The sequence below is a fragment of the Tamandua tetradactyla genome, chromosome 18 (assembly GCF_023851605.1).
Source record: "Tamandua tetradactyla isolate mTamTet1 chromosome 18, mTamTet1.pri, whole genome shotgun sequence".
Taxonomy (NCBI): domain Eukaryota; kingdom Metazoa; phylum Chordata; class Mammalia; order Pilosa; family Myrmecophagidae; genus Tamandua; species Tamandua tetradactyla.
The window spans coordinates 3,429,233-3,446,432 of NC_135344.1; the positions used below are offsets into that span (position 1 = coordinate 3,429,233).

At 36.3% G+C, this 17,200-nt stretch overlaps 1 protein-coding gene across 11 annotated transcripts in view; it reads right to left on the minus strand.

Annotated features, from left to right (window-relative positions):
• Positions 1-17,200, minus strand: part of ATP9B (ATPase phospholipid transporting 9B (putative)) — a 468,039-nt gene that overhangs the window by 354,112 nt on the left and 96,727 nt on the right. For 9 of the 11 annotated variants that reach the window (XM_077135187.1, XM_077135182.1, XM_077135183.1 and 6 more), the window contains one exon: positions 16,159-16,267. In XM_077135187.1, the coding sequence (XP_076991302.1) occupies positions 16,159-16,267 (109 nt within the window). Of the gene's footprint in view, positions 1-10,646; positions 10,694-15,376; positions 15,525-16,158; positions 16,268-17,200 lie in introns of those variants that run through there. The other 2 variants (XM_077135189.1, XM_077135190.1) reach the window with 2 other exon arrangements.

Genomic DNA, 17,200 nt, shown 5'->3' on the forward strand with positions numbered 1-17,200 from the left:
TTTTTGCTTTAGTCTCACACATAACTTAAAGTTTCAAAATATTAATTACCATCTATTTTCAACATCCTGCATTATTGAGATTCCTTTGTTCTTCCTCATGCAGACAGTTTTAAATTTGTACATTCAGTCACTATCATTATACACTCTAGGCATTCCTAAAAGACAAATGATTTTTGACAAAAGAGAAAAGGAATGCAGTAGGAAAAGGATCATCTCTGCAAATATGATGCTAAAACAAGTGGATATTCATATGGGAAAAAAACTTAGGATTCATATCTTGCATGGTATTCAAAAATTAAATAAAAATGTATATACTTAAATACCTACCCAAAACTAAAAACTTCTCTAAGAAAACCAGAGAAACACAGATGAAAACCACTGTGAAATTGGGTTAGGCAGAGTTCCTAGCTAGGATAACACAAATACAATCCATATAAGAAAAAGCTTAATAAGTTGTCATATCCTCAAAATTAAAAACATCTACTACTCAAAAGATGAGCTACAGACTGGGAAAAAATATTTGAAAAGTATATGTCTGATAAAGAATACATACAGAACTCCCAAAATTCAAAAATTAAAAAAAAAAATCAATTATTAAAAAAAGGGTAGGGGGTTAAAAGATTTAAACAGACACTTCACCAAAGAAGATACACAGATGGCAATCACTGGGGAAATACAAAATAAAGCCTCAACGAAATATCACTACACAAAAATTACACAGGCTAAAATAGATAACGCCAACAATACCAAGTGTTAAAGATGTGAAGATCTCCTATACAGGAATAGAAAAATGGTACTAGCACTTTGGAAAACTGTATGGCAGTTTCTTAAACAGTTAAACACGTACCTACCATATAATCCAGTCATTGTACTCATAGATAACTTTGGAAAAGAAAGTAAAGCATATCGCCCTACAAAGACTTGTACATCAATTCTCACAGAAGCTTTTATTTATCACAGACAAAAACTGAAAACAACACAAATGTCCATCAATAGGTAAATGGATAATCAAAGTGACTTATGCCACAACATAGATGAATCTCAAAATAATTATGCTGAGTGAAAAAACCAGATTGAAAAAAAAAAGAGTACATACTATGGTTCTATTTATATGAAACTCTAGAAAATATAAGCTAATCTACAATGAAAGAAAATTAGTGGGAGCTGAGAGAAGCAAGGGTAGGGCTATAAAGGGACACTTGGCGATAACAGATATGATCCTGAACTTGACTTCAGTGATGCTCCCACAGGTGTACTCAGATGACAGAACTCATCAAACCATACTTTTTGAAGTAAAACCAACAGGATTTCCTGCCAGAATGGATGAGGGTATGAGAAGGAAAAGATAGTCTAGATTCCAAGGTGTTTGGACAAAGCAGGAAATAGTCATCAATTGAGAGGGGATGCCAATAGAGTAATTTTTTTGAGGAAGAAAGATCAAGAGAGTCCAGGATGGGATGAGTTAAGTTTGAAACACCTTTCAGAAAACCTAGCAGAGAGGTCATATCTGAAGCATGAGTTTGTATTTCAGAGATCAGTCTAGACTAGAAGTGAAAATGCAGATGCTATAAGCAAACAGAGAGTATTCAGATATAAGACAATGGATGGACAACGAGTAATACAAGAAGAAATACTAAAAAATTTAAGTGGGGGAGAGCAGAGGGAAACCGTCAAAGGAAACTTAGCTGGAGCACTAGGTGATACAGGTATAGTGTTCCAGAAGCCTAAGGAAGAAAGTACATTGGAAAGGAAAGAGCCATCAACTGTACTGTTGATGAGGACTGAGAACTAACCAATGGCTTTAGCAACAGGGAGGTCACTGATGACCATGGTGAGAACACATCTAGTTGAGAGTAAAAACCTGATTTCAAAGTTTTAAAAAGAATTAATGAGAGAAACTGAAGAAAGGAGTTACAGAACACATTTGAGTTTTATAACAAAATAAACTGAGAAAAAGCTATAAAAAGTGAGATCAAGAAAAGATTTATGAGGGTGTGGTAGTTAGATTCAGGTGTCAGCTTGGCTAGGTGAAGGCACCTAGTTCTGTTGCTGTGGACATGAGCCAATGGTACATGAACCTCATCTGTTGCTCATTACATCTGCAGTCAGCTAGGAGGCGTGCCTGCTGCAGTGAATGACGTTTGACTTAATTGGCTGGTGCTTAAATGAGAGAGCGCAACATAGCACAACCCAAGCAGCTCAGCATACCTCATCTCAGCACTCACAGCTCAGCCCAGGCCTTTGGAGATGCAGAAAGAAATCACTGCAGGGGAAGTTGTTGGAACCCAGAGGCCTGGAGAGAAGGCCAGCAGAGATCACCCTATCTCTTCCCATGTAAGAAAAAACCTCAGTCGAAAGTTAGCTGCCTTTCCTCTGAAGAACTAATGAAAAATCCCCTTTAATTGAAAGCCAGTCTGTCTCTAGTGTGCTGCATTCCGGCAGCTAGCAAACCAGAACAGAGGGAAATACAGGATGTCTGTGCACTGATGAGAATGACCTAGGAGGCCCTGATTTAGGGTTCAAAGGAGAATCCTGCACAGGGGAGGGGCAAAGGCTGGAAGAAGGTTCTTCAGCCAAGTGGAGGGAGTGGGGTTGCCCACACCAAGGGTGGGGTGGCTGACTTAGCAGGAACTCAGACCTTCATCAGTGAGAGCACTGGGAAGGTAACACAGATGCGGACAGGTGTTCGTGGAGGAAGAGATGAGGCTGTGGGAGTCAGAGAATGCTTTCCTCTGCTGGCCTCAATTTCCTGAGAGAATAGGAAGCAACTTCATCAGTCAAGAGCACGGAGGGTGACGAGTGATTGGTAGCTTGAGGAAAGAAGAGAAGGTGAAAAATATTCATTCAAGACACGGAAGCACTCAGCCAAAAGAGGGAAAATGAATGGACCTGGGAAATCTAAGGTCAGGCAGCAATCATGGACCACATGGCATTCACAGATGGGACCTGAAAGTGAGAGGAGTCATCATGGTTATGTGTTTCCTCCAATCCACTCACATGGGTAGGCACACATGAAGCTGGAGTCAAGCAGTTACAAAGCTAAAGAGCACAGAGCGGTCAATGTGGACACAAGGCCATGCTGTGGTCAGGCTGTGGGAGTGGGAGGTCTGGGGAGGCCAGATCTTATTCTGAGTCTGTGGACTCCATCTTGACCCCTTCTAAAGACAGGCATAAGTTACACCTGTGCTCAGGGCTTCCCCTGAACCCCTGCAGATGAACTCGAGGATGTCAGGGGATCTTGGAGGACGTGGACCACATTTTCACCACCACATGCTGTGGGTAAAATTGTGGACAAAACTGACAAAGGCCCTGCCCTCATGAGATTTACATTCCAGTGATTAAATATGACAGTGTTAAATCAATTACACCAGCAAATAAACTGCTAATTACAGACAAGGAAATAAAAAGAAAAGAAATACTAAAGTTGGTGGTAATGGAGGGGGGGACAAAACAACTTGCAGAAAGTACCAACCTTTCATTCTTAAGTACTCATTAGTAATAATCAAAATAGTTTTTTAAAATATTCTTTAGCAATTACAAAAAAAACCTGAAGACACTCAAATCAAAGACAATTTCTTTTTTTAGAAAACCCTATCAGTGAAAAAGAATTCGATAGCTTTAGAAACAGTACTGAAATGATGAAATATTACATTCTGGTAAGAAACATTTAAAGACAAAACACTGAATGTTATTCATGGATAAATTATATTAGCCAACCACTTCCACTCTAAAATTATCTCACTAGCTAAAATAGTCTTTACCATCTGTGTAATTACCACTAAAGAGTCGAAAGCTGTCAGAAGTAGCTATACATGCAGACTTTATAGTCTCCCAATGCACAAATCTTCTGCCTGCAGCAATAGACAAAACTGAAGAAACAGTGAAATAAGTATCAACAGTAATTCACTGGACTCACCAGCTAAAGATTCTGTACAAAATTACAACTGTTTGAAAAATTTAGTAAGTATCTCAAACACATTAAATATTTTATCAACTAACAGATACAAATGAAAATGTATATGGTGCTACTGGAGTGAGAACATGCTTCCAAGTCTTGGCTAAGTCCTCTTTTTGTAAAAGGTAAATTCCTAACCTTTGTCTTCTGTAGTTAGACAACTCTCTTGAATATCTACCAAAGTTTAAGCTACAAAGTGCCATTAACATGAATGGTTTGTGATTAGCAGGTTCTAAGATTCAGAATCACTAAAATCAGAAGTTATAAGAAAATGTACCCGTCCTCTCTCATAAGCCCAGACATATACAAAAATCAAAATGTCCAACACCTACCTGTCCATGTGGGTATGCAGATACTGAGAGGGATATAAGTTAAACACAGCTCAAAATTGTCCCTAATCTCTTATTTTCCCCTAAATTTTCAATAAACTCTGTGACAGTTAATTTCATATGTCAACCAGGCTAATTTATGGGGTCTGGTTGTTTGATCCAGTTGTTCCTGTGAAGGTAGTACACTGCATCTACTACCAACAGACTTTAACTGAAGGCTGCCCTCCGTAATGTGGGAGGGGTCTCATACAATCAGTTGTTCCTGTGAAGGTAGTACACTGTATCTACTACCAACGGACTTTAACTGATGAAGACTGCCCTCCATAATGTGTGTGTGTGTGTGGGGGGTCTCGTCCAATCAGTTGTTTCTGTGAAGGTACACTGTCTCTACTACCAACGGACTTTAACTAATGAAGACTGCCCTCCATAATGGGGGGGGGGAGTCTCATCCAATCAGTTGAGGTCTTAAAAGGGAGAACGAAGGGTTGCAGAGAACAGAATGACTTCCACCTCAAGACTCCACCCTCCACACCTTTCCCAGTGTCCAGCCTAAAAAATTCAGTCTCAAGACTTCAAGGTCAGTGGTACAGGAAGACCCAGCTTCCACCCTGCCCTATACAAGTCAGATCTGACAGATCCTACATAAAAGTGGCTTAGCTCTGAAATACTACTAAGAATGAAGGTTGTCATCAATCCTTGGAAAGGATGAAGCCATCAACAAATAGAGACTGCAAGCTGGCTGTGCTGTGATTACTAAGATTTGAAGGCTTCTGGTCTAACTCATAAGCAGACAGTGTCACAATAACTTCATACTTACAATGTATCATATTTCTCTGAGAAAGCAAGAAAAAAATGAAGAGTAGAATAATCTGTGGGAAAGGAGAGAGAGGAAGAAGTTTCCCAAAATATGAGAAGGTACTTTAAAGGAACATCTTGAAATCTGGGTACAGAACTGGCATAGAAATGTATGGATGATTCAGTGAGGCAGAATAGAAAGCACAAGAAAGGGCCTAATCAAATCTAAGGTATTTCTGAAAAGTGTGGAGAAAGAACAAATCATTTACCATGTGTTTTTTGTTTTGTTTTGTTTTTTCGCATGGGCAGGCTCCGGGAACTGAACCTGGGTCTCCGGCATGGCAGGCAAGAACCATGCCTGCTGAGCACCATGGCCCACCCCATTTATTATATGGTTTTGAAGCAACCAATTCACCATTTAGGGAAAACAGAAAAGGCAGATCCTGTCTTCACATAATAAATACCTTAAAAATAAAATCGTAAATGGATTACAACTTTACAAAAAAATGAAAACTTGGAAGTACTATAAGAAAATAGAAATTATTTTGGGATGAAATGGAATTTCTAAGATTAAAGTAAAAACCATAAAGAAAAAGATCATGTGTTTGAATACATAAAAACTATAAATTATTCTACATCTAAAAGAATTTATTTTAAAAATATAGTCAAATAGGATAAAAATGTGAGCCATACATGATAAAGGTAGAGAAGTTAATAAAGTAAAAATAGACAAAGGGACAAAAGAGAATATACAATCTATATAAGAATTCCAATGAACAAGGAACTTATTTGTTAAAGTAGCACACAAAATATGTCAACCTGTTTTCAATAATCAAATTAGCAAACTAAAAACATATGATATCCAAAGTAGGCAAAGATGTTAGGAAAATGATACTTCCCATCACAACTGGAAATATAAATGGGTGCAACCTTCCTAGATACCTGACAATAAACACCAAGCTTAAAACTCTTCAGTTCAACTAGAAACTCCTCATTTATTTAATCATTCAACTTACTGAGTGCCTACCATGTGCCGATTACTACAATTAGCTCTAGGGAAAAAGCAGCATAAATAAGTACCCTTCCATCACAGAGCTTATTTAATCAGAGCTCTAACTAAAGGTGAGTAATTGCCCACTAATAAAGGGACATTTGGGTGCTATGGACTGCACCAGTGGGGAAGGGGAAGGGAGAAGAAGGGCAGCTGAAGGAATCAAGGAAGACCTCCCTGATTAAGTAAGTTTAAATAAAACCTAAAGATCTGATGATAAGAATAGCTAGTGGCCAAAGAGTATGGGAAAAGAAGACCCCACACGTAGTGACAGTTACCTAAAAAGTCCAGGATGGGGAGAAAGCATGGTAAGTTCAGGAATGATGGCACCGTAGGATTCTAGGGAGAAAGTGAGGCAAGAAGCTGGAGTGGAAGCCAGGGCCAGACTAACACTGAGTCACGCAGAGGATCTGGAATTTAATCATAAGGGTTATCAAAAGAAATTAAAGGGTTGCAAGCAATAAAACAGCAATGAAATTTACCATTTTATATAATGGATATTGTAAATAAAGGCTGAAGTCAGGGCCAGTAGTTAGAAGGCAGTATCACTACCTCAATTCAGGCAAAGGAAATGATCACCAGGATGAAAGTAGTAAAAATCAGAGCTAGAGAAAGGTAAATAAATTCTAGAGATGTTTGGAAAGCAGCATCAATGGAACTTAATTAACAATTCAGTTAGGGCTGGGGTAGGGCTGAAGATGAAAAAGAAGTAAAAAATAAAGGATTCCCACATTTCTCGCAGTGAACAGACAGAGGTGCCTTTACTGAGAGGCCACAGTGAAGAGTCTTGGCAGATACACACACGCATCCACACACAGGAATGAAGAGGAAATAATGGAAGATAATTTTTATTCCACTTCTACTAATTTATTCTAAGGACACAAGAATATTATAGGATGCACATCCAATGTTTTTCTTTCAGAACCAGAGGATTTGATTATAAATGGTTAATTATATAAATGATTTATTTATGAGGTCAATTAAACATGATACTACAGAATACTCGATGACAAAGAAATGTCCATAATACTAAGTTTAAAAAGTATGCTGAAAAAGTGCAAGCTATAAAAAAAAGGAGTCCCCACCATGACATATGCTCACCCATGGATATCATTGTACTGTGAAAAAAGGGGAATCACCTGGTAAAAATGTTACTTTGCCTGCTGTTTCCAAGGCTCCCATTAGACCAGATATTCTGAACTTTGTTGACACCAACGTGCGCAAAAACAAAAAACAGATGCTGTCAGTAGGTTAGCAGGTCATCAAACCAGTGCTGAGTCCCGGGTCAGTGGCAGAGTTGTGGCTCGAATTCCCAGAGTTCGAAGTAGTGGGACTCACTGACCTGGCCAGGGTGCTTTTGGAAATTTGTGTTGTGGAGGGTGCATAGTTGACCAACCAAAACGTGGCATCAATGGCACCAAAGAGTAAACAGAAGACAGAAGCGATATGCCATCTACTCTGCCCTGGCTACTTCAGCCTTCTCAGCGCTGAACATGTGGGACATTTCTGCATGTGGATGAAAGGGTTTTCTGCAAGTCAGATGACTTGTATAAAGCCGCCTCCCTCAAGAGTGATGACAACCTTGCACGAGATGACGAAAACAGACCTCAGCAGAATCTTGGAAAGACCAGAGATCCAAAGAGCCCTCCGAGCACCACGCAAGATTATTCATTGCAGAGTTCTAAGAAGAATCCACTGGAAAAACCTGAGAATCATGTTGAAACTAAACCCATACACAAAGACTATGAGCCAAAATATCATCCTTTACCAAGCCAGGAATCACAAACTCAGGGTAGACAGAGCTGCAGCAGCACCAGAGGCCAGATGAGATGAGAAGGGGGTTCTAGACAAGAAAACCAGTGGGAAAGGAGGGGAAGAAAGGCTGCTGGTGTTAAGAAGACAAAGGAGCAGAAGCCTTTGGGAAAGATGGCTGCAGCTACCAAGAAGCCAGCATAAAAGAAACCTACCACAGAAGAAAAGAATCCTGCCATCTAAACTGATTATTCCACAAAACCCAAAACAATTTTGGACACGTTATTTTGAATAACGACAAGATTCAGACTAAAAAAGAAAAAGTATACATATACAAAAGAAAATGAATGTCTAAGAAAAATAGTAGCATGACCATGTTTTACAAACCATGAAAAATTCCCCCAAATCAAAAAAATTAAAAAAGAACAAAATAATCAGGAATTATATTCTCAGTTTAGGCTTTTGTTCATTTTAAGCATTTCTGTAAAAGGTGGTTCTTATTATTTTATATCTTCTACAGTGTAATGCTACACGATATGAAAGGAATTGATATGCTATTTAAAAAATTATTTACAGAACAATCTATTCTTATGAAGACCATATCCCACAGAAGATGAATTTTAATGTTTTAATATGTTTCTTAAGTGGCTAAAATTTTAAGAAGACAGCATCATAAACATAGGCAAGAGATTAAAATTGAAAGATATTTTGTGGGAAAAATTTTTTTACCAAAATTAATATAATGAAATATTTAGATATATACAATAATAATTTTCTTATTGTTTGCACAACAAAAAGTACTAAAATTTAGGTAAACATCACATGGCAATTATTAGATGATAGACTTGGCTGAAATATTCCATAAGTGAAACACTTCTCCACATTTTCTAGGAAAGAGCACATCAAAAAGAAACTTACTTCAGTTCTAGAAACTGTACAATTTCCTTAAAACAAATTTTTATGTTAGCCAATTTAAATTCTTGGGGGAATTTAAATATAAGAAAATACTTTGTTTTAACCGATCAGTGTTTTTAAAATTATAATTTAGACCCCAAAATTCAAACAATAAAAACAAAGAAAATTTTAAATATATGAGTATCATGAAGAATGAGTTAATACATATTCTCTGAAAGCAACCTGAGAAAAAGTAAACGCGTGAATATATGCATTCACCTTGATCCAATATCAGTGATCAAAACAAATAGCACAATGAATGTAAAAGGTTTTATGCCTGGTATATAGTAATGTATCAATAAATATTATTTTATAATAGAAATGCAATAAATCTGAATATTCTTGAATGAAAAACTGGAATGGATTATTCTCCACAGGTACTCAGATTTAAGAAAACAGACAATAAAGAAGACTCAAGTACTTCAGAAAAAAGCACTAACTAGATGAGACTGACATAAAAAAAGCTGGGCATGTTTATCAAACATCTATCTCTATTCAGTAAAATACAATGATTTCTAAATATCCATTGCTCCATCTCATCTAAACTGTGACAAAAGTGGACAAACAAGAGCTGATGCCACATAAATATAATGAAGTCATCCCTGTTTCTCTGAGTATTCAATTACAGCAATCAAGGGTCTGATTACTTTAGTTGATGGGAAAATCCAGCTAAAACTTAAGTACACCTATTAAACTAAACACCTATTTTAAGAAAATATGATGGTCAAAAATGGAAATCCTTTTTGCCAAGCAGAAAGTAGAGCAACCCATACAACTCATTATATTTTTTGATTTCTCTTGGAAAGTGATAGAGTATAGACATATGTAAAACACACTCAAGAGAAATTCAAAGATCTCCTGGCTTGATTTTTCAAGGAATAACTCGAGAATGATTTACATCTAACTAAAATGTTGCAAAATTTCATTGAAAGAATAAATTTTTTAATGTAAAAAAAGCAGACTAGAAGTTTTAGCAATTTGTACTGTGACACAATTACAGTGCTGACAAATATGAATCAAAGGCTCTGAAATACACAGGAATAAAGAAAATTGTCCCATTTTTTACTCTTCTTTAGTAACGTCCCTTAGGGCAAGTAAATTGGAACTTGAGAAACATGTAAATGTTCACTCTCTCCTTCACACACACTCGCTCATTCACACACACAAGCCCTTAACAAAAAGTTCAAAGACAACAGACTTTCTTCTCTTTCATATGCTTGAATTCTTGAAAACATGTTAAGCAACAAAATACTAGAATCATTCAAGGAAAGAGGTGAGATATACTGGAAAATAATCATCACAAGCTGCATGAAAAAACCACAGCACAGAATTAATTCAAGTTCCATTTCTAAATTTAAAGATTAGTGTTAGGTATAAACTTGGAAAATTCACAAATATTTGTTGGTATGACATACCACTGCTGAGATTTGTGGCTAATTAAACAATAAGCAAAAGCAGGAAAAAAAAAAACTCTTAATTTTTCCTGTCTGCTTAATTATCTCCGCATAAGTACCTTAAGAAGCAAAATTTAGGACTAATGTTTGAATCTTGAGAGTTAAGCACAGTACCCAATACATACCAGGTACTTGGTAACTATTTGTGGAATTTAATTGTGGTCTAGCCAAATGGGTGATTATAACTAAGATGTATAATTTATACATTTCTGCCTCGCAATTGGGGGAAAAAATTAGAACTAAAATAAAAATCTTAGTTTTTAGGAAGGAAGAATGCCACTCAATTCAAACCCTTCTTCATCAGGAAATTTACAAATGCTGCTAACAAGCAAGAAAATCTATTTTATTTTCCCTACCTTATCTCTGCCTCTTCTCTGGAGGAACTAATAATTAATAAAAGTAGCTATAAACAAGGAGAAAGGCAATAAATTAGCAAAAACAGATAGGAATAATACACAAACAAGAAAAGTACCTCATGAAAAGATAAAAGTCAAAAGTTAACTCAAAATCATTCTACTACAACTGAGATAATATACCAGGTAAAACTTTCTATACTTCCAAACAAACAACTTAAGTATATTAGTCTATGTAAAAAGTAGAAGTTCTTTTAATTACTAAAAAGAAAAGAACAGGGTAAAAAAAAAATACTTTTGCAGCCTGCTTGTACAAGAATATTCTTGAAAACTCCAAATACAGAAAGTCTGAATGTTGTAAATATCTTACCACAAGCTGCAGTAAAGTACTTTGGAAAGAAGCCCTTGCTACCTTTTTGAAGGTAGGTCTTTGAGAAATATTTCCAATTAAGAAGAATATATTATTCTTGAGGGGAGAAATAAATTTTAAACTGTACTTCATAATAAGCAGAAATTGATTAATTTTTTATATTCTAGAATTTGCCCCTCAATCACTAGCATCAATTCAAATTCATGTTAACCAGCCACAAGGCAATGTGCTATAACTGAAAGAAAAGTAAATTTCAAGTCAAAAAGATCTGTGATCAAATGCTAGACTGCAATTTAAGTCAAATTACTTAACAGGAGCCTCAAGTTTCTCACCAGTAAATGGAAATAACAGCAATCCGCGCTGGATGGCACCTATGAACATTCTTCCAGACGCCTGAATTCCACAAGACACTGAACACAGATGTCACCATTCTCTACATACAAAATCCGCACTCTTCTGACATTCCCAGACACGATGGTTCATTAATTTTTAAAAAAGGTAAATAGGCACTTACACTTGAAATGAACCTACTAAAAATTATTTTTAAAGTACTCTGAGTTCAAATATCACAGATATTCAAAAGACGTATTAGACTCTCTACCTAGACATTTGACTCACTTAATACTTTGAAGTAAAATTGACATAAAATTAATGATTTTAAAGTTAACAATTCAGTGATATATAAGACACTCACGATGTTGTACAACCACCACCTCTATCTACTCCCACATTTCCTTCACCCCAAAAAGGAAACCCTGTGCCCATTAAGCAGCTCTTCCCTATTGATCCCTCCACCTAGCCCCTGGCAACGGCCAATCTGCATTCTGTCTCTCGGCCTTGCCTGTTCTGGACATTTCACATCAACTGAGACATGCAATATGTGACCAGTTTGCATCTGGTTTCCTTCACTTAGCACACTGTTCTCAGAGTCCATCCATGCTGTTGCATGTATCAGAATCTCACTCCTTTTATGGCTGAATAATATTCCACTGTATGGAAACCATGATTTCTTAACCCATTCATCCATTTATTGATATTTAGGCTGTTTCCATTTTTTGGCTACACTGAGTAACACTGCAATGAATATATGCATATACAGGCCTCTGACTACCTATTTTCAATTATGTGGGCTTTATATCTCAGAGCAGAACTGCTGGATCATATGGAAATCCTGTGTTTCACTTTTTGAATAGCTGCCAAACTATCCTGCAAAGACTGTACTATTTTACATTCTCACCAGCAATCTCCTTATAAGTCTGTTCATATATTCTAGTTCTTCTTGACTCAATTTTGGAAATTTGTATGTTTCTAGGAATTTGTTTCAACTAGTTCATCTATTTCATCGGCACAGTGTTTCACAGTATTCTGTTAAACTTCTTTTTATGTCTGTAAGTTCAATATCAATTCTACTTTTCATTCCTGATTTTAATTACTGGTGGTGTCTTTCACCACTTCAAAAACGCCACTTCATTTCCTACTGGCTTCCATGCTTCTGATACGAATTTTACTGTTCATCTTATCAAACTGATAATTCCTTAGGGACAATTTATTTCTCTCTTGCTGCTTTCAAGATTCTTGGACTGTTCATGGCTTCTGACAATTTGATTACAATAGGTTTCAGAGCGCTCTCTTCGCATTTATCCTTCTTGGAGTTAACTGAAATTCCTGTACGAATAGATTTATACCTTTATCAAGTATGGAAGCTGTTTACCATTATTTCTTCAAATATTCTTTCTCTCCCTTCTCTCTTTCTTCTATTTCTGGGGATCTTATTACACATATGTTGGTTAAATTAATGGTATTTCGCAGGTCTCTCAGAGTCTGTTCATCTCTCCTTGTTCTTTCTCTTTCTACTCCTCAGATCGGATAATTCTAACTGATCTATCTTAAAGTTCACTCATTCTTTTCTCTGTCTGTTCATATCTGCTACTGAAACCCTCCAATGAGTTTTTCATTTTATTTACTATATTTTTCAGCTCTAGAATTTTAGTTTGGTTCCTTTATAGAATTATCATCACTTTACTGATAGTCCCCATTTATTCATACATTGTTCTTCTATATCCTTCAACTCTTTGTCCAGTTTTCTTTACCTCTTTCAGCATATTTCAGATTCTTGATTTAAAGTCTTTGTGAAACAGTTCAAAATAAGTATTTCCTCAGGGACAGTTTCTATTCTTTTCTCCTATGAATGAGCCACACTTCATGTCCTTGCATGCTTTGCAACTGCTGAAAACTGGACATTTTGAACGTTATACTCTGGAATTCAGATTCATCCCCCTCCTCCATATTTTTGTTGTTGTCTGCAGGCTGTGGCTGTTTGTTTATTAACCTTTTAAAACTATTTCTGTAAAGACTTTATTCTTTTGTCATATTTGGCCTACAAAGTTTCTGTTCCTTAACTTGTGTTCAGCTAGTGCTCTGACAAAGATTTCCTTGAATGCTAGTAGCTAAGAAAAAATAGAATCACAGAAGGAGGGTGAGAGGGAGGGAGGGCTGGGGAGGGGGGGAAGGGGAAGGGAGGGAAGGAGGAAGGAGGAAGGAGGAAGGAGGAAAGAAAAAAGAAGGCAAAAAAAACCCTCTCCCAGTCTTTGCAGACTTGCTCTGTGTTGGTGTACTCCTTCAAAGCTTAGCCAGACAATTAACAACTCTGCCCTAGCCTTCACTTCCTGCTTTCAGTGAACCCAAAGATCAACTAGAGGTTGAAGCTTAGGGAATTTTCAGGATTTTTTTGAGCATACGTCCTCCCTAGGCGTGTGCATGGTTTTCAAAATTTCACCTTATACAGAGGAACATTTGAATGCCCTAGCCCAAAGAAACTCTCTTTCCAGCTTTTCCAACCAGGCTTTTAACACTCTTATTCTATGCCTCAACGGTACTCTTTTATCTTAGGCAGTCATGGGCTGCTCATTCATCTTACAAATGTCTGAGGAATGCCTGTCACTTTGCTATTCTACGCTGTGTTTCAAGTTATATAAAACAAAGACAAGCGCATTGTGGGACCTTCAGGCAGTTCGACAGGGAGTAGAGACGAAAACCGTTCTTTGTGAACAAGGTATGGCTGTTCCTTAGAACCAGGGACCAGGGTCCCACAGTGGAATGTGGACTGCTGCCTCCACGAGTGCCACTGCACCAGGGCATGAGCGGGCCGGCAAGCAAAAATGCCACAAACCTTTCCCACCTTTTTAAAACTGTCTATACGCAGCATTAGCTCAGGTGCTATAAACCTCTAATTTCCAGAGTTTTTGCAACGTTGGTGTTGACCTTTTCTGTATTAATTGTCGCTGCTTTGTGGAGGGCCAGGTGCTTGGAAATCCCTATTCTACCATTTTTGTTAATGTCATCACACCACTGATTTCTGAATAACATAATTACTATGCCAGAAACAAATCTCTGTTTAGCCCAAATACCACAATTAAAAACAACTGAAAGAAAGAAGCTATGAACTATACTATATGTTCTAAAAAGACAAAGCAAAGTAACATCAAATACCTGGCCATTATGGAGATTCTTTTTACCAAAAGTAAAACTCTTTTGCAACTCAACTTTCTGCAAAAATGCATCAAAGCTTGTTAAAAGTTAATTTTTTAATTCAATGCAGAAAGAACAGTTTTGTTTTGTTTTTTAACAAATGCTGCTGGGACAACTGGACATCCACATAGAAAAGAAAGAATTTCACTCAAATCTCACACCATAAACAAGACATTAAATGAAAAATGTAACTCATACATTGCTGACGGGAATGTAAAATGATGCAGCCATTTTGGAAAACAGGTTTCCAGTTCTTCAAAAAACTAAACATAGATTTACCACATAAGACGCAGCAATTTCACTCCTAGGGACATACCTAGGAGAACAGAAAACAAACAAATGGCCACCCTTGGAATAAATGGGTAAGCAAAATGTGGTATATCATACTATGGAATATTTCTTGGAAATAAAAATGAATGAAGTCCTGACATATGCTATAACATGGATAAACCTTGAGAACATTACACTAACTGAAAGAAGCCAGTGACAAAAGACCATATACTGCATGATTCCATTTAAGAGAAAGGTCCAGAGTCGGCAAGCTGATAGAGACAGGGAGTGGAGAAGTGGTTGCCTGGGGCCAGGAGAGGAGAAGGAAGGTCACAATACTGGGAATGACTGCTGATGCGCATTCAGTTTCTTTCGGAGAGCACCGAAAATGTTATATAACAAGATGGTAGTGATAACTACACAACTCCAAATATGCAAAAAAACACTGAACTGTATACTTTAAATGGATGACTCTTACAGTATGTGAAATATATCCCAATAAGCTATACAAAGCATGTTTTTTGACAGGATTCTTTCTGGGATGAAGACACTTCCATGCACTCACATTTCAAACCGAAGAAGACTCTGTGGTCACCACGAATGTCCATAAGTAAACCTTGTTTTTCAGTCTCTTCTCTCATTGTGAAGCTTTCAATGACCGCTTTTCTTCTCTCATAACTATTTGCAATAATTGCACTCACTCTCTACCTAATATACTGCTTCTTTTTTTTACAATATGAATAGGGAAAAAAAACAACAATAATAAACAAGCTCTTTTAAGAACATTAAGCAAGGGTTAAAAACCTCAAATGAAGGTTAAGGAAGACATATGCACATGTCAGTTACCATATTTAATCATGACATTTATTTTAGGTGCTCAATGGCCTTTTCACTTAAATATAGTTTAAAGCCATGCTATTAGAAGTCAGCCATTTATGAGTGGGTTTAAAACACACTACATAGATTTTGGAAAAGTGTCATTATTCTTCTGAGAAAAATGTATATAACCAGTTGAATTTCACATTTGTCTAAGAACAATGCATTATATACAAACTATAATAGAACATTCTATATTACATAATTATTAATAAATATATGTGTGTGTATGTGGATATGAGTGTGTGTTTACATATGTATGCCCTAGCATCTGGAGTATGAACAGAAATCTAAAAATCTACCATGAAATTATATATATTATCTATTATAAGAAAAGAATTACATAGCATGTGCAATACAATACTATTTTCAGTAACAGAATTAGGACCCTCTTTGTTCTCTGAAATGTTAATTCAAAAATGTTGACTATATTAAAAAAATGCCAAAAAAGATTTAAAATGTCTTGCTAACCTCTTACTGTAAGCTTGCTATATAGTTGTGAATTCACTTCCTTGTCTCTCTGGAAACGCCGAAATTCATCAATTGCTTCCCGCATGACAGTAACAGCCAAGACAAATCCCTATAAAACAAAACACAACGAGGTATTTAAGAAACTTACTAATAAGTAAGGCAAAATTTTTCCACTTAGAAATACTTTTCTTCTTCAATTTAATATTCTCCAAAACATAAAATATATGAAAACAAAGAAAAAAGAAAAAAGTAATAAAAGCACTACCCAAAACGAGTATCATACACAGTAAAATATTTACAATTCTTTAGTTACCCAAGAAAAAACATTTTAATTTTCATTATAATACATACTTCAAGCTAAACTTGAGTAAATAATTAGTAATCCAAAGAGAAAGAAAGTAACGATCTCAAAAAAATGTATGAGTTAAATTCAGAACACGCAGCCATTCAAATATCAAATTCATAATAACTAAAACAAAAATTCTGTGATTAATTTCTGCACCTAAACCCGAAAGAACAGAACTACCTAAATGTTCTTATGTTTAAACATATAAAACAATTAAGCAGTGATGAGGACTTAAACTGATCAATTTTCTTAAAGAGCATATTATTATGCAACTGCATTTCAGAGCCCAGAAAAAGTCATCCCCTCAATGACTAAAGAAAGAAATTTCTTTAATAGAGATCATATTACTGAGGATCTTACGTCAGTCTACTTAATAAAAAATAGAAAGGACAGTATCTTTTATTCTAATTTCTTTCCGTATAACCAATAGGCTAAATTAGCAGGCCACTAGAGAATCATTTTCTTGAATTTAATGAAATGCTATTTTTCTCTAGTATATTATAAAAGCCTTTAAAATGCCATGGCCTTGTTTTGTTTTTTTTCTGTAGGCTGTGGCTACAGAAAACAACCCTACACTCTCCCAGCATACACTAACCCTTTCCATTCAAAATCAAACCAACATTGTGTCCTTCTTGCTCATCTCTCTTCAACCACAATTTCCATATGCTCCTTTTCCCAAATATTTGACAATCAGTT